The sequence below is a fragment of the Penicillium macrosclerotiorum genome (genome assembly GCF_028827735.1).
Source record: "Penicillium macrosclerotiorum strain IBT 26536 chromosome Unknown utg000001l_segment0_segment0, whole genome shotgun sequence".
NCBI classification, from domain to species: domain Eukaryota; kingdom Fungi; phylum Ascomycota; class Eurotiomycetes; order Eurotiales; family Aspergillaceae; genus Penicillium; species Penicillium macrosclerotiorum.
The window spans coordinates 519,758-543,845 of NW_026643081.1; the positions used below are offsets into that span (position 1 = coordinate 519,758).

Genomic DNA, 24,088 nt, shown 5'->3' on the forward strand with positions numbered 1-24,088 from the left:
TCACATCATAACATTGCATTTGCAAAGGTTTCCTTCCTAACCATCCACATAAACATCAGATGTCCATCCGGAAAAGTATTCCCGGAACTGAAGAGAGACAGTCCAGTTACTTAATCTTTGTATATGTTTTTCAAAAATAGTGTTTAATACGAGCCCCTCTTCTGTTTCGAGAACTATGTCCTCCGGGTCATAGGACCAATTAACACTGACATGGTGAGAGTAAAGCTCGGAAAAGAGAACGAAAGGATACCGTTCTGGTTTCTCTATCAAAATATCGCGAACCCGAGGCCTTTTCGTATATTAGAAAAGTCATTAATGGGGAGTGACAAACTTACCAAGGAATGTTATCAATCCAAGCTGCATGCGGGACAAGGATCTGCATTGCAGTCGGTCTGAGCCATACCGGTATAGCAGCGTAGGTCTCGTTATTCGGCCATATTTGCCACTATAACATTAGCATGATGTTGTTCACGTAGTGGCACTGTGCAACATTGGGGGTTGACCTACTCGTGTCGTACGATGCATTATATACATAAAGGCCATCTTCTCCGGCAATTTTACATGAGGAAAGGTTGCTAGGGTCTCTCCCATAACACGGCTTATTGCATGTGTGCTAGAAGTGCTACCTGGACTTAAAACATCCAGAGGGCAAGCTTGGCCTGGTCCAAGGACCTCGGATATGGGTGCACCTCTGGCAGCCAAGGCCTGGTGGGAGGCAATAAAATCCAGTAGGATATGATCTAATGGACATGTGCCGGTCGTGTGCTTCGGCAGCGCATTAACCATCAATCCTGCATTGTCAAAGGTGAATTCTGAGGTTATTGAATGACAAGTGTTCGTATTCTGAATTCTGGTGGCTGGAGAACATGAGGAGTTGTCGGAATTTCCCCGGTGATGATCTGCAAAGACGGAAAAAAGGTTACTTAGAATACCTAAACCCTATTAGGTATGTGCTTACAATAGGAAGGAAGGTGTTCGATGCCGGCAATGGGAGCAAGGGGCTGATAAATGTACCTGATATAGGAAGTGGGATTGGAGGATGTAATTCGTGCGCTTGCGCCGCCGGGATCGGTGCTTCGCTCCCGGGGTATGTGACGCTGTTTGGAATAGCGAGACCGGGGGCTAAATGTGCTGATGAACGGGCTGCATGGGGCTTCGGGCTACCACTTGCTGGCAAGTCGAGACTTTCCTGGATATCTCCAAGTGATCCGCATCCCGTCGGATGTACTACCACATCCTCGGAAATGTTGTCTAGAGCAAAATGTCCTATACTCTGTAGGGAGACTTTCAGTTGTCGATTTTCCTGTCTGAGTTGCCGGATCTCTTCGATCATTGTCTTCTCCCGCTCAGAAACGGATTCCTTGAAACGCGAAAGATCATTTTCCAATTCTTGAATACGAAACTTGGTCCGTTGCCGCAGAGCGCGTTGTGCCTTGCGATCAACTTCCCGTTTGTGTTGGATTTGTGATGCAGAAAGGCTAGAAACAATGCGTCTCCCGGTCATTCGCTCCGTATTCGAGGGCTCAGCGTCAGACATGGGGCTTTGGAGCAGCAAACTATTCAGTATCCAGAAGTATTGGTAAATCAGCGGCAAACCCAAAGGTGGTGGTCAGAGGATCAAAGCATTTCTGTGGAAATTTCTGAGTCATGTGAACATGACTCAGTGATTATGGAGAAGACCCACCTCTGTGCGGGGTCATCTTAACCTTAACTTATTGGGACTGTGTCATGTCAAGCTAGTCAGGAAATCTCCCAATGCCTGCGTGTAAAGCTATTGATAAGTAGTCCTAGGAAAGATTGAATCAAGAAAATAAAGAATCAGAAAAACAAAGATCGCAAGTTAAAGAAATTATGAAGCTAGATTCACACCTTACTCAACTCTTCATCAACAATCAGGCAAGTTGGTTCTATGCCAAGGTTAGTATTGTTACAGTACAAGGATTGACAGTCTATAACTATAGTATGTGGATTGTTTGAACACAAAAAAAGTATGTCATTTCCGTTCTGTTCTCTCTTCCTTCATTATTAACATGTCATCAGGTTATCAGTCTATAACCCAGCAGATGGAACCCTGGTTAGTGATCAGATACCCATTGCTGGGGAGGACGATGTCGATCGGGCCACTGAAGCGGCTCAAGCTGCATTCAGCCCCAGGTCTGAATGGCGGCTCATGAGCGACTTTGACCGCCAAAAGGTTCTGCTTAAGTTTGCGGACCTTATTGAGGCCAACCAAGAACAATTGGCTTCTCTTACTCGGGTCACCCTGGGGGCGCCCTACAACCCGTTTGGAAAGTCTGAGATTGACACCGCCATAGGCTGTTTCAGATGTGTGTATCTAATTTGATTTAAAAAAGTCTTGCCTTTTTTTTTCTTTTCTAATCGCTTTTCGTCAAACAGATTACGCTGGTTGGGTGGGAAAATTCGCTGGTCAAAGCTTCCCAGCCACTGACGGTTTTTACAAGGTCGTTCGGCATGAACCTCTAGGTATTGTTGCAGGGTATGGAACTATCAATCCACAGTTCAATATGGCATTCCTTCTGCATGGTACTTTTCCCAATTTACTAACTAGAGCACAGTATCATTCCCTGGAATGGCCCATTGGCATCTATCGGCCTCAAAGCTGCACCTGCATTGGCAACCGGAAATGTTTTCATTCTGAAGCCAAGTGAGAAGACCCCATTGGCGGCGGCTGCACTTGGTCATCTGGCTATCAGGGCGGGTTTTCCTCCTGGTGTCTTTCAAGTTCTGACAGGAGATGGTAGTACGGGTGCGATCCTCGCTAGTCATATGAAAGTGTCCAAGGTGAGCTTCACCGGAAGTGTGGCAACAGGCAAGTCTGTACAGATTTTAGCTGTAAAGAGCAATCTAAAGAGAGTGACTCTTGAGCTCGGTGGCAAAAGTCCAGCCGTGGTATTTGATGACGCGAATCTCGAGAACGCCGTCCAATGGTAAGCCATATTTGGCACACTTGATAGGTCACGGCTAATATAATACGATAGGTGTGTGAATGCTTTGACCACAAACACCGGGCAGATCTGCTTTGCTGCATCTCGAGTATACGTTCAAGACGGGATCTATGACAAGTTCTTAGCGGCATATAAAGAGGCAATTGCTGCAAAGGGAGAGAAGATGGGAGATCCTGAAAAAGCAAGTTCGGAAATTGGACCGGTCGTGGATCAGGCACAGTACGACCGCATACTCAGAATAGTCAACACCGCAAAAAGAGAAAATCAAGGAACCCTTCTTTGTGGCGGAGAGAAGAGGGATTCGAAGGTTTGTTGAGTTTTCCCCTGCGAGCAAAATATTTGCTCACACTCTGTAGGGATTCTATATCGAACCTGTGATCTTCTTGGACACCGATGTATATGCTTCAGTTACAAGAGAGGAGATATTTGGTCCAGTTGTTGTGTTAAACCGGTTCAAGACCGAGGATGAAGTGGTTGCACTTTCAAATGACTCTCGGTACGGGCTAATGGCTGGAGTTTTCACTCAAGACATCAATCGGGCTCTCCGACTAAGTGAATCTTTCGATTCAGGTGTCGTGGGGGTCAACTGTGTCAGTACCATTCATTTTTCATGTCCATTCGGTGGAACTAAAGAGAGTGGTATTGGTCGCGAGCTAGGCGTATATGCTTTACATGCATATACAGAGCCTAAGACCGTTCTTATCAATATGAAGTACTAGGCGTGAAAAGAAATATTGGCTATGATGCTGAATAAAAGCCTCTTTCAATATTGTCATGAACTACGTATAGAGTATGGAGTCTGTTTCCAAGAGATAGCATCGAAAGTGGACACCCTTAGGTAGGTTCTTGTTTGCTATAGGCGATATTTAAAGGTCTAGCAGATAAAGAGAACTGCGAATATAAATAGAATTTTTGAAAAGCCTAGCCTAGTCACATGCATTTTTGAGCTTCTCACAGATTCCCTTAGGTCCTCTACTCTTACAACCGAACGTCTTACTCTAAAGGTCGTTACTAGGTCTCTGTCCACCTTTTATCTAGACCCGCTATACCGAAGAACGGGACTTGACGCAAGCTTCTGCCTGCGAAATCTGGAAGCAACGTGCAATGTCTTGAGGAAGGCTTATTGACAACCAAGCGACGAAACGTCTCTCTTGCTTACACTAGATGTCAGAGAAAGTAGAGAAAGGTCAGGAACATGCTCCTATATTTGAAGAAAGTGCTAACCTATATATGTAATATAGTACTCTGGAATGACCCCATGCGCCAGATGCGTGGCCGAAGCTTGCCAGTGCAAGTACGAGTCAAACCGTGATCGTAGGCGCAAAGTTCATACCATTAAGTTATTAAGCTTCCATGCCGCTCTCTGTCAAATAGCTTCTAAGCTCCGCGCTGGATCCCTGTAGGAAATAACATGGTTGATATGGAAGATTCAAAGCCTGCTAACAGATCAAAAGGTAGTCAGCTATCTTGTTAATGGGTGCTAGATCAGCAGTGATTTTGGGAAATCTCTTGCGGCACTCCCTGATTGCTGAGCCCCATCTAGGATCAGCTTGGTGACAGCTTCGGGACACACCTAAGCCTGCATTGGATGTTAACAGGGTTATCAGATCAGGATAAATATCACGTTGAGAGGACTAAGGTTCCAGGACTGCAAACAGCGGCCAAGGGTAGAGCATAAAACACCACAATTTCTATTTCTAGTTATCCAATATGTCTGGTTTAGTGCTCGACCATGTATTAAATGAAACCAAATATGAATGGAGTCCGCAAGATCCAGATTGTCGAGGACGGATCAATTGCCTATTCCCTATCTTCGTGGGCGCCATATCGGTCTAAGGATATCATTGGTGCAGAATTCATCGGGACGAATTACTCATGTTATTGCCCTCAATTGAAAGCTGCTGAACGCTGCCTGAAGGCCGTTTGGTTTGACTCCGAGACAAGTTAAATTCACCACAGCCATGCATGTGATTATTGACCCGCTAGAATAATGTGCAAAATGCTGAAGATCAGGAAGTTGTGGGAGCAATATCGAAGCCTTCAGACCCGAGACTTTCCGATCCTCTCCGAGGCAGAGGCGAGAATAGAATCTGAGGATATTATTATTTCTCGACGTTGTATCTTGCCAAACAAACTCCAGTAGATATGTAATGATGATCCCTGTCAGTTTATGAGAGCGATGCTAGGGACTCCAGAGTTCATTCATCTCCTTAATCGATTAGAGAAGGTCAATTTGTACATTGTCAAATTCTTAGGGATAACTGTATCTGCCATAGGACAGTTTGGTTATTGAGTCTAAGTCTGCTTCACAAACGCCGTTGAATTCCGAAGACTGTGATGGTTTGTTACTGTACAGCTAGATGACATACACGCAGCTCATGTCAAGTGATTGTTTAAAAACTTCGTCATCGCTGTTCAACAATGGATTTTCCTGGTCGTACTTTTGGATCAACGCACCCTCTAGTAGATGAACGTACGTTGATGGGCGCCCAGAATGGTATCGCTACAGAAAGGATAGCAGTTCTAACCCAATTGGGGATCATTTGTTCAGGGCGATTGAGCAATAGCATGTGTATGAGTCTCTCGTTTCAAAATTTGGATTCCTGCTTCTTCCTTCTTCGCTGTTTCTTCTGAAAGGTTTGCGAGCATTGTATCTTGCGAAACTTTTACTTTATTGTTGTCTTTTTACTCATTTGCAGCCGCTATAATGCTGCGTCTCTGCACGGATGATTTGAGTTCTCAATGGGGAGGTGAAGATCCTATTAATTGGGATGTCTGGCTTGTACCGGAGGCCCTTCAGGGTAATGAAAGCCTTGAAGTCTCGTCCTGCTGCTCGAACAACCTCGAAGGTAAGGATCATGCTCCACGGAAACATACAGGCGCGAGCGCGTGTGTGTGTGTGTGATATCATTTACACTGACCCCTCGCCAAAAGTTGAGACACTGGATTGAGGTACAAGTGTGATAAATATTTCTATGCATGTAGGTGCAGCTATTTGTAGTTGCCTTCTGCCTAGGGGGATGGTGGCAGCCTATCAGGCTGCCACTGTATCTATACCTCATGTAGCCTGGGATCCAACTTTTGGCGAGGGGTCAGTGTAAATGATATCACACACACACACACCCTGTAAAGGTCTGCAGTACCTAAATTCTCCCTTGCTTCTTGTAAGGTCAGGAACGGGTTTTTTTTTTGAATAGTACACCCGCTTCATAAAATTCCGGGATTGAGAGATTCCAGCATTCAAGCTACTCTCCATGCCATAATACCATCGTAGGTATGAGGGAAACTGAAACTGGTCAAAAGATTGATCAATTTCACAGCATCATTTTGGGCCTCCTCCGAACCAGAGAAGAGCGCCCTAGCTTGGCCCTTATAGTCATAGAAACTGAGGGTAATAACGCTGTCCATGTGGCGAAGTGGTATATTCCAAGAAATCTTGTACCCATCGGTAATGTCCCAAGGGCATCCAGTCTGACTGCCTGTGACCTCCCCAATCTCCCCCGTGAGGAGAGTGAGGCGGTACAAAAGAAGGGAAGAAGATATATGATATAGAAATCCACGGAGCTCCAATTCGGAATCCAGATCTTCTATAGGAAGCAAGGCGATATGTTAAGGCTTCAGTTCAAATCGCATGCTGGCAGAATTCCATCGCAGGTAATCATCGTACCAGCGAACCAGACTGCCCCTTTTTTCATATTCACGTCTCGGTACCGAATCAGACGACAAACCTCTCTTAAGCTCCATCTCTGTTTGACATTATCTTGTAGGGAGAGTCCAAACCCATCACAAAAGAGATAGTTATTGTTGTCATAATGCTGAAACACGAACTTGTCAAGCCGAGGACATGATTTTTCAAAAGCCGTCCAGCTAGTTGAAGCGGCTGTCAATTTATCAAAGTATTGCATCTTATGCGGATCTCGGAGGGATTGGAAATCTTCGTAGGTGAGGCAGTCAGATTAGACAATTACTGAAGAACTGTCGAAACCATTCTCGCTTTGTCTGGGGTTTGGCTCTGGACCTTGAAAAATGCGGGTAATATCGAAATCTTGACATGCTGGATATTTGATAAAAGTTGATGGATTCGTTGATTCCGAAAGCCTTACATTATCTGGAACAACCGGTAGATCGAAATTTTTCACGATCTTCCAGAATTGAGGTGAGTCCATCTGGATCGTGTCCGCGTCTTCATTCTCGCAGGGAGGACCGGGTTCGTCCAGGTTCTCCTCATCTCAATAAGCCATGACAGCTAGAGTGGAAGCTAGTCAGCATTGGTCATGTGGCAGTAGCGTGAGTGATCAGTACCGTTGAGGTTTGTTGGGACTATGTATCAGCCAAGTCGTTAAACCATTAGGATACAAGGATCAAGTGTTACGGGAATACTGGACTTTTCTTAGTTTTTATACCTTTTGTTTCCTATGATATTGAAAGTCAGAAATGAAACCTGGAAAAATTTGCTCCTAGGATGTTCCCAGTTTGACTTGAGATATCTAGGAAAACCCATGCAATCTCCAAAATCCTTTGTGTGGCCTCTGTGAATCAGGCGGCATCATATTCCTGGGGTAAAAAAGTAGCTCCTAGGAACAAGAAGACGTCAGGGTGATCCACCCAGAATTCATGTTTCCTTCCTAGAAGATACATCCTAGCTCCTAGGGGCCAGTGATACGCCAGTGATACTGTAGCATTTCGAATACGTCAGAGGATGGGAGTAGAGGGATAGGAATTCCCATCTAAAAGGCAGAGAGGGCCAGGCAGGTATTACGATATGTAGGTTTAGGAGCTCGTGAGCAGCCATAGTGTTAGAGAGTTGTTAATTTTGATAGAAAGTAGGCGGAGGGGTCAGGTTAGTCCCAAAGTCGTTGCCGAATATGATTTACAGGATCGTTCAAGGGAGCTGAAGAAAATAAGGCTACCACATTGTCTAGAGAAATGGAAGAAACAATCTAAGAACCGTTGGAAAGTTGCAGAACCAATCCCAGGCAATGTTGGACAGAGTGGCAAATGGAAGAATCTGAGAGAATTGATGTTAGAAGTCGTTGAAGCCGATCGTTGAAAGACATTAAACTTCTCTACCGCAAAGCTATTACGGCTTAACAAATGTTTGGGGAATCGCTAAATTAGTCTCGGGCGTTCATCGGAGGGCTGCTGCTATTTTCAATACATACATTGCCGCCAATTGTTAAGAAATATCAAAGATCGCCATTTCTCAAGACTGTCTTTTCTGCTGCGAGCAGAGGACTACGGTGACTCTCTTCGACGGCTCTGTTACAAAATTTTCCTTTGATTGTCAACTTTTTCTACGCGTTCTGATCCTGAGTCTATTTCAAGGATATCTGATCGTTCGTCTGAATAGCCTTAAGCAATCGGATTTTTTACCCTTCGCTTATCTATTAAGTGGCAATTTTCTAGAAAATATTTGATACCCTCGAAACTACTAGAGTTTATTATTTCAGGTTTTAGGGGCTAATTTAGTAGCTATTTTAATAGCTAACGCCTTCCGCGCTCCTAGGATCCGCTCTATAGGCGACCTAAGGCGTCTATTTTTGGAGGGTGATCGGTAGTAGATAGAGATACTACTAAAGCCTGAAAAGTCTGAGAATTATATGTTCTACAAAGTTGAAGGAATTAAAGGCCTAATAAAATACTATCGTGATCAACCTATCTCGAAAATTTCACTATCCAGCTAATTTCAAACGTTCGGGGAAATTACTAGCTTTAAATAGTGTCTATTCACGTATCGCTTTAGATACGGCGGCGGCACTATCTTGAACGAAAGTAGTACGTTTTCTTATACCTGATATTTAGGATAAAGGTTAGCAGAGGATTAATGTTTAGAGACTAACTTTCGTAGGGCTTGTTAGTGACGTATAATAGAACTTGATTATGAAATATATCGATATTCGGACTTTCCTTAATCACTACCTACCGCGGCGTATTAGCACGGATATGCAGTCTTTAATACGGGGCTTAGAGCCTGATTCTGCGATAATGCGTGCGGTTACTAGGATAGGCAGGTAGATAGATACGCGGAGGCCTCGTGAGCTAACCGATAACCAAAAGGCAAGCGTCGAGGAAGTTTCCGAGCTTAAGGAAGTAATTGAAAAACGAGATATATTTTCCGAAAAGCTTCAGCGAAGCAAGAAAAAGAGTGCAACTTAGCTCTAAAGGCTTAACTAGTTGAAAAAGAATATTATAAATACGCGTAATAGACTACTTTACGACCTTCGGAAGCGTGTGCGGGAAGAATTTGATAGCTAATAGGCTGTTATTAATATCGAAAGGTAACTCGCTGGAAGTGCAATCTATAAACAAGAAACAAAAGAGATACTTCTTACGGAAGAATATATGCTCCCGAAGCAAATATTTCTGCTAGAAAAATTAACAACCTAGCCGACGACTCTATCTATAAAGGTAGAGTGGACTCGTCGAAACGAGGCTGTTGAGGCTGTTCGGATATATTGCGATATTCTCGAAGGGGGTCCACGCCGAGGTCGACAATATACGAAACAAGCGACTTTCACGAGGAATCGGACAATTATGCGCAATATTTCGTTCCGCAATGTCACCGGAGCGCTCTCTTTGTCAACAGAGGAAAGAACATCGAGCGCAGAAGCTCCAACGAGAGAAAATACCAAACAATTTGAATTTTTTCAATGCTACGGAATGAAACACTACTCTCGCCAAAAGCATCTTCTGCGTTATTTTAGAGACTCACATTTGAATGACCGTCAATACAACCAGTGCAACGAGGCTGTTGAAGATGAAATGTGCCTGCGCCGATATGCTCAGGACAGACATGGATTGAAGACTTAGCAAAAGTCTATTATAGCCAGAAGCTATCCATATATATCATTGAAATCAAGGCAACGCAATTTTTATTTTGTTTCAATGTTCTACAAAAGGATTAGGCCAGTATGACTGGTGACTAAGGATCGAGCACAGGGCGCAAGATTCAAATCCATACATCATGAGAACAATATGAAATCTTGAATAAATTAGGCACAAAACAAAGAGAACACCCACTTAGGCCCCACGTCCACCTTCGACTATGCCGGTCTTCCCAATAGAACGTTCCATCGCAGTGAAAGGCGTCTCCGTAAGAAGGAAACAGGTCCCGATCTGCCCCGCTTTCTGTCTCACCGATTACTAAGTGCAAGGATCGACTCTCTCTGTCGCGATCCTAGACCTAAAGAATGGCACAGCTCGATGAGGACAAGATTCTCACCGGAAGCACTGCTCCCTTTACGTTCAGCTTTCTAGTTTCTTTCTTCACTCCTATATCCGAAACACGCCAGTGCTTGCCTTGCTATGTTCCAGTTCCTATTAACTCGTCGAATACCCGTTGCGTGAGCTACGAATCGATTCACCCTCCGAATTACTCTTACTCTCTATGCTATGACTGTCCAGTCACCTTTCTCGTCCAACCTAGCTTTATACGCTATTTTGAATACAGGACTAGCTTACAGAATATAAGTTATTTTTTAGGAGCATCGAGTTCATCTGACCATAGGCTGTTGAGAACAAGGCTTCCCGTCCGCTTAGCCGTACTGAAGCCACACGCCGGTGAGTTATTGGTTGGATGGGGGATCACCAGCCAATTCTGACTGTTGTATGTTTTTGTTTTTTAATTATTTTCTTTATCAAGAATTACTCCGCCGATATCACCATGCTCTTTCTTTTCTCCTAGGTAAAGAGAAATTCGAGTTAGAATACTAGCATCTTATGTGGAGACTCTTAACTAATAATGACCACTAAAATCTGACTTTATAGTACCCATAATAAAGTTCTGGTAATGAAACACCACCTCGGGCCCCATACGTCCTCATTAAGCTTGAATTGCCCTTCCACCGTTAAGGTAAGAGACCAGATAAGCGAGGGTTTCTTACGATAAGCCCAGCAGATAGTAACAAGCATACATGACGCTGATACCCAGCCTTGACCTCGGGACATCAAGCGCACCGGCGCAATTACTCGAGAACGATACAGGTGAATAGGCGAATGTTATGATATATATAGGGCGTTACTCCCGGGACACCCGCCATGGATAACGGGAATGCACCAGTATATCCAGCGGTCTTCATACAGCATAAGCTATCCTTGTTTCTTTTCTCTTATTTCACTATGATAAATAAATAAATGCTGACCTCAGGCAGATGCGTACTTTATGTAACATGCATGATATTCAATGAATCATTAAATTCCTAATACCTGCAATAAAGTACATGCTTTCAGTATCTCATACTGTAGATTCAAAGAAAAAAACTCGAAAAAGTAATAATAATAGGTACAGAAAGGTTGTTCTTGTAGTAAGCAGATCCAAGTTTTTCTTGCCATGATAACCGTTCAAGTACTCTCGTTGGCGTGGGAAATTTGTAGAGGTGTCTGCTCTGGAAACTTTCGTATCAATGCTTCCGAGTCGGCTGCATGTTTGCACTTTTTTCGGATACTTTGACCGTACTTGGAAATCAAAAATGGAAAGGGAGCGCACGCCAATGCTAAGAAAGCTGGTACGCTAGATGCCCAATGAACTCCCAGGTTATCGTACATGGTGACGGTGAACAATGGAAAGGCTGCGCCGATAAAAGATCGAAGGATTGAATTGGCTGCCAGTGCGGAAGCTGCAAATATTGTGTAAGAATCAATCAGATAATTGGTGATTGACAGGTACAAGATGACCATCCCAAACCCAAAGGGAGCTATGGCAATAATACCGACAATCCAATGAATGGATTGAAAGGTAGTCCAGGCAAACGCGAAAAGACTGATAGGCAGTACTATAGCGCCAATTAGACAGGGTAGAAGTCTCGCCTCCGGTGGCGCAAAACCATTGTGCATCTCCTGTATCTTGGTATAGCGTTTATTGTCAAAGATGGTGAATCCGAGAGCACAGAGTACACCAACTAAGAGTCCCAGCAATGCCAGGCCGGACAATCCCTGGTTCCATTGACGCTCATCTTGGAAAACGATCTGGAAGGCACCAAACATCATGTACAATGTTCCGTAGATAGTGGCAATATAGATGGACAAAAGCAACACGATCGGCTCACACAGCAGCAAAATAAATGGCCGACATAATACGGTTTTAAATGCGATTTTTGCACTTATTTTACCTTGTTGTACCTCAAACTCACTTCTGTATACTTTGCCGGAGATTTTCGAAAGCCTTCTGGCCCTCCGTTGGAGAAGAATAGGCATATATGTTTCTGGCACAAGTAAACAGCAGGTGATGAAGAGGACACCAGAGACAGCAGCCAGGAGACCCATAACCCATCTCCAACCGGCATTCATCCCCACTGAAGGACGATCAGTTCAAATTTCAAGACTCGAGATATCTCGGTGGAAGCCAATATACTTACAGAAACCACCAATTATTGGACCAAGCACAGGACCACAAAATGCTGCATTAGCAAACAAACTCATTGCCAAGCATCTCTCTGTCGCTGAAAACATATCTGCAATAACACCGCCTATTATGCTAATTAGCCATAGAAAGGGGAAAATAAACGAACACAATTTGTGAGGTATAAAATCACCGGCATTGGTAAGTAGCGATGATCCAAAACAGGCGGCGAGAAATCGAAGGATGATCAATGACCAAGGATTTTTTGACCCTGGTATTGCCGCGCTTAAAATAGTGAAGCCGGAAAAGCTCACGAAAAACAATATTTGTCGTCCATAAAGCTCACTCATAGGTGCCCAGAATAGAGGTCCAATTGCGAAACCAAGCAAGAACACAGAAACTCCCAGATTTGCAACCTCAGAACTGATTTGGAACTCTTTCATAACCTCGAGCTCTCCTCCAGTATAAGCCGACGAGGCTAATGACACTTCAAGCGTGGCCAAAGCCATCAACGCAGTGTATGCCCATCTAGAAAAGGCAGAAAACTCTTTAGGATTCCGAGGATCGTTTGCAATCCAGTTCACAAGATATGGGTCTTCAATTGTTCCTGTACCTCTATATTGGTGGTTGACAATCTCCTCAGTGACCACTCCTTGATCGAAAATAAGCTGCCGGTATGGAATCTTGCTGTCCCTGTCTTTCTCCATGACCTTTTTTTATTGCAACGCGGGGATTGAGAAAGGATAAAGTAGGTGTCAGCTATGTTGAGTCTCATCAACAAAGGCTATCGGAGTAAAACAATGATCAGCGTTCAGAATTTTGGAAGACAAATACGAATCTCAACCAATCTCACCTTTCTAGTGCGACTAGAAAGAGGAAAAGACTGGTGAGCGCAAATCACGATAGTTGAAAAAATCCAGTTGAACTCAATGACAGGATAGAGTCGGCAATGCACATCCGATTTGTTGCTGGATGTAAAATCGGTTTCCTAATAATTGTTGAAAGGCTAGATTCAAGAAAAACCTCCTCGCCTGGTGCAGTCCATTTTGTCAACTTTCCAGTTATTAGCAAGGAAATTCTGGTGTCACAACATACTCGATCCTGCCGAGAACTTTAAATATGCAGAAATGTTTAATGCAAGGAGAAAATGAGAAACTCCTTGCATGAATCGACATTTATATATTCTTTACGGAGGAGCATAATCAATCCTCCCAAAGTGATTAATCTCATGAATTTCGTATTATCTGAATAGATGCTACACCGCATTGTCTAGTTCGAGCAACTTCATACTCTAGCCGTGTCCCTGGTGCCAGAAACAAAAAAAGGGTGGGGGGAATCAACGATCTCAGACTTATAACATTCATGATCAATGATATATATCCTGGGCTCCCGCGCACGGCCTATCCATATTTCTGATCATGACTACAAAAACAATGAGGGCTGCTGTTTGCCGAGAAGTAAGTAAGGTATTTTATTTTCAAAGTACAAGTTAGACTGACCATTCACTAACCTCGTTCTAGGCCAAGCAACCAGTCATGATCGAGGAAGTCGCCATGCCCACAGTGGGGCCGCGACAACTCCTCGTCAAAGTTCTTGCAGCCTCCCTCTGTGATACCGATATCGGTGTGCTGAACGGAGATTATGGACGTGAACAATTCCCGCTCATCATAGGTCATGAAGCAGTTGGCATTGTTCAAGAGCTAGGACTTGAGGCGGACGCTTTCGGTTTCAAAGTCGGCCACCTCGTGGGTACTGCTCCTTACCATCAAATGTGCCTTGAGTGCTATGAATGTAGATGGATTGGCCCTGAGTTCTGTTCTAGGATGAAAATCCAAGGGATATTTTCCCCGGGATTTTTTGCGGAATACTGCACGATGGATGCTGCTAGTGCTGTGGTCGTTCCGGACGATGACTTATACAAAGACAATGAGAAGGTGGGAGACAAGATAGCTCGATTGTCGCCAATATTCTGTGCTGGGATTACTGTATGGGATGCTATAGAGCGTGCAAAGTTAGCACCGGGAGAAAGCCTGGCCGTCATTGGCGCGGGCGGTCTTGGCCAGTTGGCAGTGCAGTACGCGTCTGCCCTGGGAGCCAAAGTAATTGCTCTTGATTTGCATGATGAGCAGTTGAGAGCCGTCGAAGGGCCAAATGCGGTCGACAAGACGCTAAATATCAAGGATCTTGGCTTCAAAGAAACCCAGGTTCAATTTAAAAAGCTGAACGGTGGGCATGGAGCTGATGTGATCCTTGTTACAACCGGAGCTGCCATTGCCTATCAAACTGCATTTTATTGCATTGCACCATTGGGGAGAATCATTGCTGTTGGGCTCCCTAAAGATCCTATTCCAATTCCTGCCATGCAAATTACCGCGAGGTGTAACAGGTGAATCATCTTTTATAAATTAAAAGAACTGAAAAGCTAGTGCGTATACTAATGATTTTTCAGCATAATTGGTTCGAGAATTCCTGGCCAAGCTGGAGTTCAACGTTGTGTCAACTTCTCCCTCCGAAGGGGCATAACTCCTCATATCAACCATAGGACCTTTAAGTTGGAAGACATAAATGAGATGGTGTCTTTGATGAAGCAAGGGAAAGTATCAGAAGGACGCATGGTCATACGCTTTGTGTCATAATCAACCTTTGTTGAAACATGCCATGCTTGCTCTTGATTCTAGGTGGAAAGCATTTAAAATATAACAGGGGCTGAAACTTAAATGAGGAACCTAAGATAGCTGCCATTTCGGATGCCAAAATGTAGTTCCTAGAAATGGGTGCTTAGTAGTACGAGTAATTGGAAGATCGCGAAAGATGATTGAATTGTTTTGATGCGATTGTTGATAAACAATTTCCTGCCAAAAAATAAAAAAAGGAAACTGGAATTTCAGTCAGAAAACAGACTCATTCACTTGAACCGTTTGCGCATGAAAGAAAACCATAGTATATGTTGCTGAAAAGTAGTAATAATGGTAGGTAATATGATCCATCTCTTTCGAGGAGCTTAGCACCAAGCGCGTGGCTAGTATCGTTGCAAAGACCAAGTGGACGACTCCTATAGAAATTCTCAACAAGGAGGGAGCAGGAAGAAGAAGCGAAATTCTCACAAGGAGACCCACGCATGCTTCGGTGATGATGAAAAGTGCCGTGCCTGCCCGCAGAAGGTCTACTGCCTTCGGCGTTAAAATCAACGGCAATGTTTGTCGCTTTTGTTGGCGGTCACCTTCCACGTCATGAAATTCCTGAATATGTATGGTAAAAGCAAACCATATAAATAGCAAGATATCGAGGTGGGCAGCCTTTTGAACTGTCGGGACTGCATGGGTTATTACGGCATCGAGCAGCTTCAGTTGAATTGTTACTCCCACGGCAGTGAAAGCGTTGCGCATAAACCAGTGATTGCATCTGGGCCAGACATAATGCAGTGCCACCCAGATCTGCCAGATGACCAAATACACAGCTGCGTCGCATCCTGAAATACATAAAACCACAACAGCGGACAGAGACCAACTGAGAACCCAGCGTCGGGATGCTTCGCCTTTGGTGAGGAGCCCAGTGGGGATTGGTCGTAAGGGCTTATTGATGGCATCTTCTTCTATTGATGTGATTTGATTGGCAATGTCGAAGACATAAGCAAATACGATTGTAGCGAGAGCAAACGGCGGGATAATCTCCAGATATTGTATTGGGGCCCGTGGAGAGGTCATGAGTCGAGCAGTGAGACACACAACAGCGTTTCCTAAGTGTGCGGTGGCATTATCTTTCAACAGTGCCCAAGTTATGTGAAGTTCTCTCACAAGCCAACTTCCCGGCGCTTGCAGAAACCGCGTAGTAGGCCTAACTCAGTTAGATCATAGGTTCGGGATGAAGATAATGGAAATCAGTTCCCACATATTTCTAGAATGAGTAGATTTTCTGTTGCCTGTTGATCTTGAATCTTCTGGAATATTTGCACTCTATATTTAAGCCATCAGATGTGGCGGAAGTTAGTCACAAATGAACAGATATGCCCGGTCATGATTTACCAACAATACTAGCAGAAATAAGTATCTTGTGCATACTAATCCTGTTAAACAATGCATATATAATCTGAAGTATCCACATCCGATTCCAAGCAATTGAAATGCAAGTTCTGATATGATCTTAGGCGGGATACCCCTTACTGGCTGCTTTTGAGAACTCAACATATGCCCTTCTAGCGGTGGAAAATTGATGGGGTTTCAAACTTATTGATGGACTCAACGTCAAGCAGACTAACATTCGGTATCTGCGTTGTATAATCTAAGTTGTGTTGACACCCGAGAAACGAATCCTTCTAACCTAAACCTAGCTTCTGCATGTCACTTCAGCTACGAGAATGGCCATGAATATGTAATGTAAGATTCACCAATGATATAACTTAGAATCGATGATAGCCACCTTTATATAAGATTGAGTTCCTCTGCAAATACTGTGTATGCTGATGAAAGTAAGGGATTGCTGCAACAATGACGAATATCTCATGTTTTATTTTATTCCAAAAGTAAATTTCTTACCTATAGCTCTTAGGAAGTCTCCTTGCTTTGGATTTACAGGTGGACTTAGTGGCGGTGGGTCTAACGGACTTTACTGGCCATGTCTACATCATAATTTAGGGATCTTACTGGTTTGGGCCCTTGGTATTGTAATGTGTAAGAATAAAGTGGCTTTGAGACCAATTGGTTTCAATATTGACAACCTCAAGTCGGCTAGGAACAGTCGGTGTAACTATGCGCCCCTTCACCTGTATGCCCATAAAGGCAGTTTAAACTGTTGATCCGACTCTATTTATCAGCATGAATAGAGTGTGCTTTGGCTACTAAAGCAGTTCCGACCAAGCAGTACTTTAAGACCAGCTTACATCACACATCATCCCACAATTTTGTTCAGGTCCTCAATCAACTCTTAATATAAGATATTTTGGGTTCCAAATACCTACCACTTGTACGAAATCACAGCTTGGAACCCCACCTCACCGAGAATGACTCTACCTTCCCCTTTTGAACAGGGTCTACGAGCTGCTCTCGAGAAGCGTCGCCACGAAGGACAGTATTGGGGTCTACCTTTGGCAAATCAGCAGATAAATTGTATTGATTTCAATTCCAATGACAGCCTCTCCCTTCTCACCTCCGGTGCATTGCGAACAGAGCTGCTCAAAGAGCTTGAAAGAAATCCCGACTCTTTGATTGGTTCTGGTGCGTGCCGACTCAATGGTGGATCAACCAATTACATGGTTGAGTTAGAGAGAGATCTGGCGCAGTTTCATAACGCGGAGGATGCATTGTTCTTCAACTCAGGCTACGCCGCCAATGTTGCCATTTTCAGTACTCTGCCTCAGATCGGCGATGCGATTATTTACGATTCTTTGGTCCATGCCAGTGTCCATGATGGAATCAAACAATCCAGAGCATCGATCGTGAGATCATTTGCGCATAATGATCCTGCCTCTTTATCTGAGCTTCTTGAGGCGATAAAGACCGTGTCCTCTATGATTCAGAATGGCACGCGAACAGTATTCATTGCTCTCGAATCTTTTTACAGCTTGGATGGAGATATGGCTCCCGCGCACGAGTTTATTCAAGTGGTTCAAAAATCTTTGACTCATGGGAATTTTCTCTTCACTATCGACGAGGCTCATTCGAACGGATTAGTTGGACCAAATGGCGCGGGATACATATCTGCCTTAGGTCTTGAGCAACATTTTGCTTTACGACTCCACACATGTGGAAAAGCGCTAGGCTCAGTTGGAGGTACGTATGTGAGCTTCCATCGGTATTTCCTACCCAAATTCTATAGCTTTAACTCTCTCTCCGAGAAAATAGTGCTTTATGTTTCTAGATTCAGAGTTAACATTGATATGTCTTCTAGCAATTGTTCTCTGCAATCCCCTCGTGAAAGAAATGCTTATTAACTACGCGAGAAATTTCATTTACACGACTGCTCCACCATTTCTAAACCTAGCAACTGTCAGATCAGCGTACAAGATTCTTGCTAGTAAAGACGGCCAACAGGTGAGTCTATACCTATGGTTGCAAGGGATATTACTATCAAACGCTAATCCCGTGTCACCTTTACAGAGAAGAGACCGCCTCCAGGAAAACATACGGTGTTTCTATGACATCTTCCATAGACATGAACAGTGGCAAAATGTCTCTGAGTCTGGCCATCTACGACTTCTCAACACAGGTGACTGGTACAATACTCCATTTATCGCTCCTATTATTCCACTTATTCCAAGGCCGGGTCGGTGTGTTGAACTGGCCGAGTTTTTGAAAAAGAAAGGACTCAGTACTGTTTCCTTGCAGCATCCAGTGGTCTCCAGGTCAGCAGAGCGCGTGCGAGTAGTCATTCATGTTCATAATACACCGGAGGAAATCAAGATTCTGGTGGATACAGTAATGAGATGGGCTGGAGAGCAAAGTCGAGGAAGCGGGGCTCGGCTTTAGTAGTTGTGCTCCTTGGTTCGTCTGGAAATGCATTTACTACTATAAAGGGATCGAGTTAGTGACACTCCATTGCCGTATGCTCATAAGCAGGGATCACAGTAGTATATGATCGAAGATGCCCATGTTGGGTGGTTGAAAGGGATTAGAGGCAGAGACTAGCGGATCCACGGTTGGCTCTCAGCAGGTATGCTGTAGATTCTTCTCAACTTCCATCATAAATTTTCGGTTTGACTATATACTACCTTTTTCTGTTAATAAAAATACATACGACCATAGGGTGTGGAAATCAGGGCTCCCCGTCCGGTCAGCCGTACTTAAAGGCCACACGCCGGCAGATTAGTATTATGGTGGGTGATCCTTCTTATTTGCCGTCTCTTTCGGTATCGTGTTGTTCCCATAGATGGTCACGATCAGGCTCTGTCGGATCTTTTTGGCATTTGCTATACTATCCACGAGCGGTATCCCTCTGATGCCACTTTGGGATTTGCTTGGTTTCTACTCATTGCCGGCCTGGAGATAAAACACAGAATTCACCGAGACTGGGTATATGATCTATTGAAAGACTTAGGCACGAGGTGGAATACATGCAAGTGGGCAGCAGACATTCTTTGGTTGATGCATAATCAGAGGGCAATTTCTGGTTAGAGAACACCGAAATTCTCTTTAGATTGATTCAAATAGATTCCTAAATAAATAATATTTACTCGCTTCTTGCACTAATCTAGTCTGCCACTGTAGCCTTATACTTGCTATCGTCTGATAAGAGATCCTATGCAGATAGAGCTAGGCATTTCCAGCTATAAGACATATTTAGAAAGCGACTCACTCCCTGCAGCTTCAGTAAAAGACTAATGATAAGTAACAACCCTTTTTCCTTAACTAGGATACAAAATATTACCTGGAGTGCGGGGAGTGCGTAGCTCATGTCGCCTAACCTTATATCAGTAAAGGTGATTCATGACTTATAATAATAATTATAACTTGAATACTGCAAAATATAAGGTATCAAGACTTACCAAAGTCTGTCGAAGCTTGAATATATTTCGGGTCCGCTTTAAGCACATTTTAAGAATAACGAGCCACGTGGTCTTGATACAGTCCGCAATGTGTGTCGTTAAGGAGAAGGTCAGAATAAGCCGATTCACTAGACTTTAAATAGAACAAGCTCAGTGGTTCAAACACTGAAATGATAAAATAGCATCCACTCTTTTGGATCTAATTCACACCCAAAAGCCAAGGCTCCAGCATGCAGACATGAGCAAAGCCGTTCTGTCAATCTTCGCAAGCCACTTATTTTGGAAGACCGACACTGCTAGGGTGCCAAATATGGCTACGCCTGAACCAATCGGTTCTGCAACAAGGCGGTGACAGGAACCTTGTCGAACGACAAGAGCCAGGGGGACTCAGGCAGTAACACCTGAGATCACGTGATATCATAGCCAAGGGTAGGATATCATAGCGATGGATATGATCGGGACATAGCCTGGGGTAGACTCCGAGCATATCCTGAGATAGGAAGGACTGGATATATAAGGACACTCGTTCACCCACCTGTATTTTGTTCTTTGCGTTGATTTACTCATTGTTACTTGAGGCCTACCAATCGACTATCTTTAGTTACTTGATCTTATCACAGTACAATATAAGGATACACCCACAGCTAGGAGGAGCACTTAGTAGTTACCATATAACTACTTCGTCGACTAACTAGGCGCCCTTCAACTGCATACGTCTTCGGTCTACTCTAAAGATCCGAGCCCGTGTAAGGCCAGAGCAGGCAACGGTACGATTGCGAGATAGATCGTCGGAGCTTAGGAGAGAGGTACGCTACGATAACGCACATTTTAAGTTAACAAGTTAGCAGCGCGTAACACTAGGCCTAAGGATTAGGCCCGAAACCCAGCCGGATAGCATGGTCGGCCGGGTCGGGTTCATAGCCCTTGAAGATATCTAGAAAGCAAAAGTGGCGAGGGGGTGAGCACTAGAAGGGAAAGAGTACGTTAAGCGTTGTGGCACATTTTCTGGTATATATGCGAGAAAATAGAAGACATATTACAATCCAACATAAAACGGTGGAAAGACACATAATCACATATGGTCCAGAAGCCGAGATAAATCCAAATGAAAGAGGTTTGCTGTCGCACAGTTTGAGTGTGGAGTATCAAATCGGGCCGACATTGAAGCACCTTGCAAATGGCCGGCTACTCTCGGAGGCCGGCTGAATTCCGGCCTCTGGACACTAGGAAAGTTTAATTTGACACTATCGGCGAATCAGCTTGTGTTATTTTCCTGCCAGCCTTGGCACTGGGTGGAATATAGAGGTGCCAACAAAAGAAAATGGCCCCTGATCGTCATTATTCAAGGTAATCAAGGCATATTCCTAATACAATCGAGTTCATAGGCCAATTGAAGCATACTCATTCTTCAATAATTACTCGATGCTTCACAAAAAATTGGTGGCGCGGCTCTCTTCTTCATGACTGGAATGGGCCTAGCGCGTTCCCGTGACCTCTGGCTGCCCTTCTTTACTGCTCGTTTGTATAGAGCATCTGAAATGACAATGTAGACATGAAACACTTTATTTTGACCATGGATCATCATAGAAGTAGGATAAATATATAAAAGATGTAACTGGAAGCCTGTTTAGGATAAAAATTCCTGATTTCACCGGATCCACGACTAGCTGCATTATCTTTCGTAATGGTGGACTTGAGGCCGGTATCAATTCCGGCCTCTGAATGTTATAAGAATGGGCTTCTCACCCGCCCAACCCATCCTTCTTTCCATTCTATTTCTCATCTCATAGGAAGGCCAAAATCTTCTCTTATCTTTTTTGGCTCATTTTCTTTGGTTTCCTGGTTCCTGACTTGGTTCAAGGCCCTTTATACTCCTTCCACACCAAGCCCTCAGACTATTACCCATCCCCTCAACCTTCTTCTTTTTCCTTTCAATACTTTTCAACCCCCCTTTTTTCCATCATGACTCGTACACAAGTCCCTTACCCATCTCCAACTACTTTGAAGAAGTTCCCCCACGTTCATGATGACCCTTCCACCCTCTCTCATGCCCTGGACCCCTTCACCATCACTACATCCACCGGCTTCTTGCCCTATGCCACTGCCCCTGTGCATCTGCCTGAAGCTTTCAAGCCCCTTGTATCTCTCCTTGACCGTCTACCCGTTGTCAAGCTCGATGGGAAGCCTGGTCTCCTGGCGACCTACGAGCTTGGTCATGCTACCGAGGCCGAACTCCCTGACCTGACCGACGAGGTCGAAAAGCTTGTCATGCCTGACGGTTCCCCGGACCGCTTCACTCTTACCGCGGTCTTCCGAGACTATACCTTCCTGGCCTCCTCATATCTGCTCGAGCCTTGCTGGGAGAACTGGTGCAAAAACCCCGACCAGGGTTACGGCCTTGGTCGAGATGTCCTACCTAAGGCTGTTGCTCGCCCCATGTACCGTTGTGCTCAGATGTATGTTGCTTACCCTAACATCTTCCTGATTCCTCATCCTCCTCTTTCCCTTATTCGTTCGTATATGATCCAAAGATCCAATCACTCACCCAAACCATCGCTGGGTACTGTACATGCCCCTTTGAAACATATTAACTTTGATATAGTCTGGATCTTCCCCCCTTCATGTCCTATGCTGCTTCCTATGCGCTTTTCAACTACCACCTGGATGATCCTTCCAAGGGACTGGATGAGTACTCCAATCTTCGTCTCGTGCGCGCATTTGAGCGTGGCCATGACCCGAAAAGCTCAGAGGCTGGCTTTATCTTGACCCATGTTGATATGGTCAAGCAGTCTGGTGCTCTCATCGCCGGAGCACTCCGAGTCGTTGACACACTCGAGCAGCATGGCTCTCGTTCGGAAGTCAATGATGGCTTCCGTGAGATCCTGAATGCCATGGAGAAGATCGAGGCCTCCATGGAAGGTATGTTACTTCCACCCGCCCTTGTCTATCCGACATCAATCCGTTTTCCACAATCAAGCGGCGCTAAGATCTTTCCTAGATATGTGGGGTAACTCCAAGCCCTCTGAGTACCTCTCCTTCCGAGTCTTTATCTTTGGTATCACATCGCAGTCCATGTTTCCGAACGGCGTGGTCTACGAGGGTGTTGAAGACAACAAGCCCCTCTTCTTCCGTGGCGAGAGTGGTGCCAATGACAGCATTGTAAGAAACAACTTCACCCGCTTCATCTTTCTCCTTATCGTCTCATCCAGAATCCATATCTCTAACCACTCCATGCCTACAGATCCCTCTCCTTGATCACCTCTGTCAGATCCCAATGCCCTCTACCCCCTGACTAAGATTCTGCACGAATTCCGAGCCTATCGGCCCCTGCCGCATCGCGAGTTTTTGACCTACGTCCGCGAGAAGGCTGAGAATATTGGCGTGCGCGATTATGCCGTCCAAGATTCTGAGACCGCTGTCCTTTTCCTCCGCACCCTGAATCACGTCCGCAGCTTCCGTTGGCGCCACTGGCTGTTTGCCCGCGAGTATATCATCCGTCGGACACCGCACCCGACTGCTACTGGCGGCAGTCCCATCGTTACGGTGAGTGAGCGAGAATTTTCGATTTCAGCACTCTGTGGATTCAAATGATCATCAGCTGACATTTATACCTGCACAGTGGCTGCCCAACCAATTGTCCGCTGTCATGGACCTCATGGTCTCCATCTACGATACCTTCTTGGCCCCTAAGGAGGGCGCCGCCATCGTGAACGGACATGAGGATGTGATCGCTTCGCACCGGAAGCAGGTGGAACCAATGATGGAGCTTGTACGCGACCAGAGGGAGAAGCTGGCGAAGGAGGTAGAGCGGTGGTGCCAGGAGCGCGGGGTTTAGATATTCTCTGCGCTTAATTAGCTTACACTGTTGTTTCTCTTGCACATAAAACGGGACCGAGGTTTGTCGAGCATTATATTTAGATACGGTTTCCATGAATTGAATTTACTGAGTTGCACTAATAAATCCTGCATTGCACTTGTTTCACTCCTAAGGGGGAGGCAACAGTGTTGGGATTTCTCGGCTGTAGAACACCGGAGATCACATGGCACCACTGGTATAGATTCAAACTGGGTTCCACAGACATGCTATGTTGAAGACAACCGATCAGATACACAGACACAAGTCGCCCACAGAGCCTGGTATTTCGCAAAGTCTTATCAGTGGGGAAGGGCTCCGCCTCGCTAGATCTGCGCGTAACGCGTAAACCCGCACAGTCCCCTTTCATAAACCCCCGAGACCGACCACATGAGATGCTTGTGTAGCTAGCGTCATGAATCAAGACCTCAAGGCTGCACATTATCATGAGGCGC

General features: G+C 44.8%; 8 protein-coding genes across 8 annotated transcripts; 6 read left to right on the forward strand and 2 right to left on the reverse strand.

The window, feature by feature from the left end:
* Positions 1-36: 36 nt before the first annotated feature.
* Positions 37-1,537, reverse strand: N7462_000177 (bZIP transcription factor; the record flags this gene model as incomplete). Its single annotated transcript, XM_057071903.1, has 4 exons — positions 37-87; positions 151-289; positions 336-445; positions 959-1,537. 4 exons carry the CDS (start codon positions 1,535-1,537, stop codon positions 37-39), a joined length of 879 nt encoding a protein of 292 aa, XP_056938433.1.
* A 314-nt stretch (positions 1,538-1,851) lies between these two features.
* N7462_000178 (uncharacterized protein) lies at positions 1,852-3,685 on the forward strand (the record flags this gene model as incomplete). The annotated part of the gene is made up of 6 exons (XM_057071904.1): positions 1,852-1,960; positions 2,049-2,327; positions 2,398-2,497; positions 2,577-2,948; positions 3,000-3,273; positions 3,323-3,685. The coding sequence occupies 6 exons, from the start codon at positions 1,852-1,854 to the stop codon at positions 3,683-3,685; spliced, it is 1,497 nt and encodes a 498-aa protein (XP_056938434.1).
* A 24-nt stretch (positions 3,686-3,709) lies between these two features.
* Positions 3,710-4,369, forward strand: N7462_000179 (uncharacterized protein; the record flags this gene model as incomplete). Its single annotated transcript, XM_057071905.1, has 3 exons — positions 3,710-3,804; positions 3,934-4,072; positions 4,208-4,369. 3 exons carry the CDS (start codon positions 3,710-3,712, stop codon positions 4,367-4,369), a joined length of 396 nt encoding a protein of 131 aa, XP_056938435.1.
* A 4,477-nt stretch (positions 4,370-8,846) lies between these two features.
* Positions 8,847-9,776, forward strand: N7462_000180 (uncharacterized protein; the record flags this gene model as incomplete). The annotated part of the gene is made up of 3 exons (XM_057071906.1): positions 8,847-8,960; positions 8,982-9,056; positions 9,354-9,776. 3 exons carry the CDS (start codon positions 8,847-8,849, stop codon positions 9,774-9,776), a joined length of 612 nt encoding a protein of 203 aa, XP_056938436.1.
* Positions 9,777-11,306: 1,530 nt separating this feature from the next.
* N7462_000181 (MFS transporter) lies at positions 11,307-13,010 on the reverse strand (the record flags this gene model as incomplete). Its single annotated transcript, XM_057071907.1, has 3 exons — positions 11,307-12,256; positions 12,320-12,430; positions 12,497-13,010. 3 exons carry the CDS (start codon positions 13,008-13,010, stop codon positions 11,307-11,309), a joined length of 1,575 nt encoding a protein of 524 aa, XP_056938437.1.
* Positions 13,011-13,736: 726 nt separating this feature from the next.
* Positions 13,737-14,693, forward strand: N7462_000182 (alcohol dehydrogenase catalytic domain-containing protein; the record flags this gene model as incomplete). The annotated part of the gene is made up of 2 exons (XM_057071908.1): positions 13,737-13,760; positions 13,824-14,693. 2 exons carry the CDS (start codon positions 13,737-13,739, stop codon positions 14,691-14,693), a joined length of 894 nt encoding a protein of 297 aa, XP_056938438.1.
* A 2,606-nt stretch (positions 14,694-17,299) lies between these two features.
* N7462_000183 (aminotransferase class I/II-fold pyridoxal phosphate-dependent enzyme) lies at positions 17,300-18,764 on the forward strand (the record flags this gene model as incomplete). Its single annotated transcript, XM_057071909.1, has 3 exons — positions 17,300-18,068; positions 18,187-18,329; positions 18,396-18,764. The coding sequence occupies 3 exons, from the start codon at positions 17,300-17,302 to the stop codon at positions 18,762-18,764; spliced, it is 1,281 nt and encodes a 426-aa protein (XP_056938439.1).
* Positions 18,765-21,742: 2,978 nt separating this feature from the next.
* On the forward strand, positions 21,743-23,615 carry N7462_000184 (indoleamine 2,3-dioxygenase family protein; the record flags this gene model as incomplete). The annotated part of the gene is made up of 5 exons (XM_057071910.1): positions 21,743-22,236; positions 22,383-22,699; positions 22,779-22,939; positions 23,078-23,323; positions 23,400-23,615. 5 exons carry the CDS (start codon positions 21,743-21,745, stop codon positions 23,613-23,615), a joined length of 1,434 nt encoding a protein of 477 aa, XP_056938440.1.
* Between the last annotated feature and the right edge of the window lie 473 nt (positions 23,616-24,088).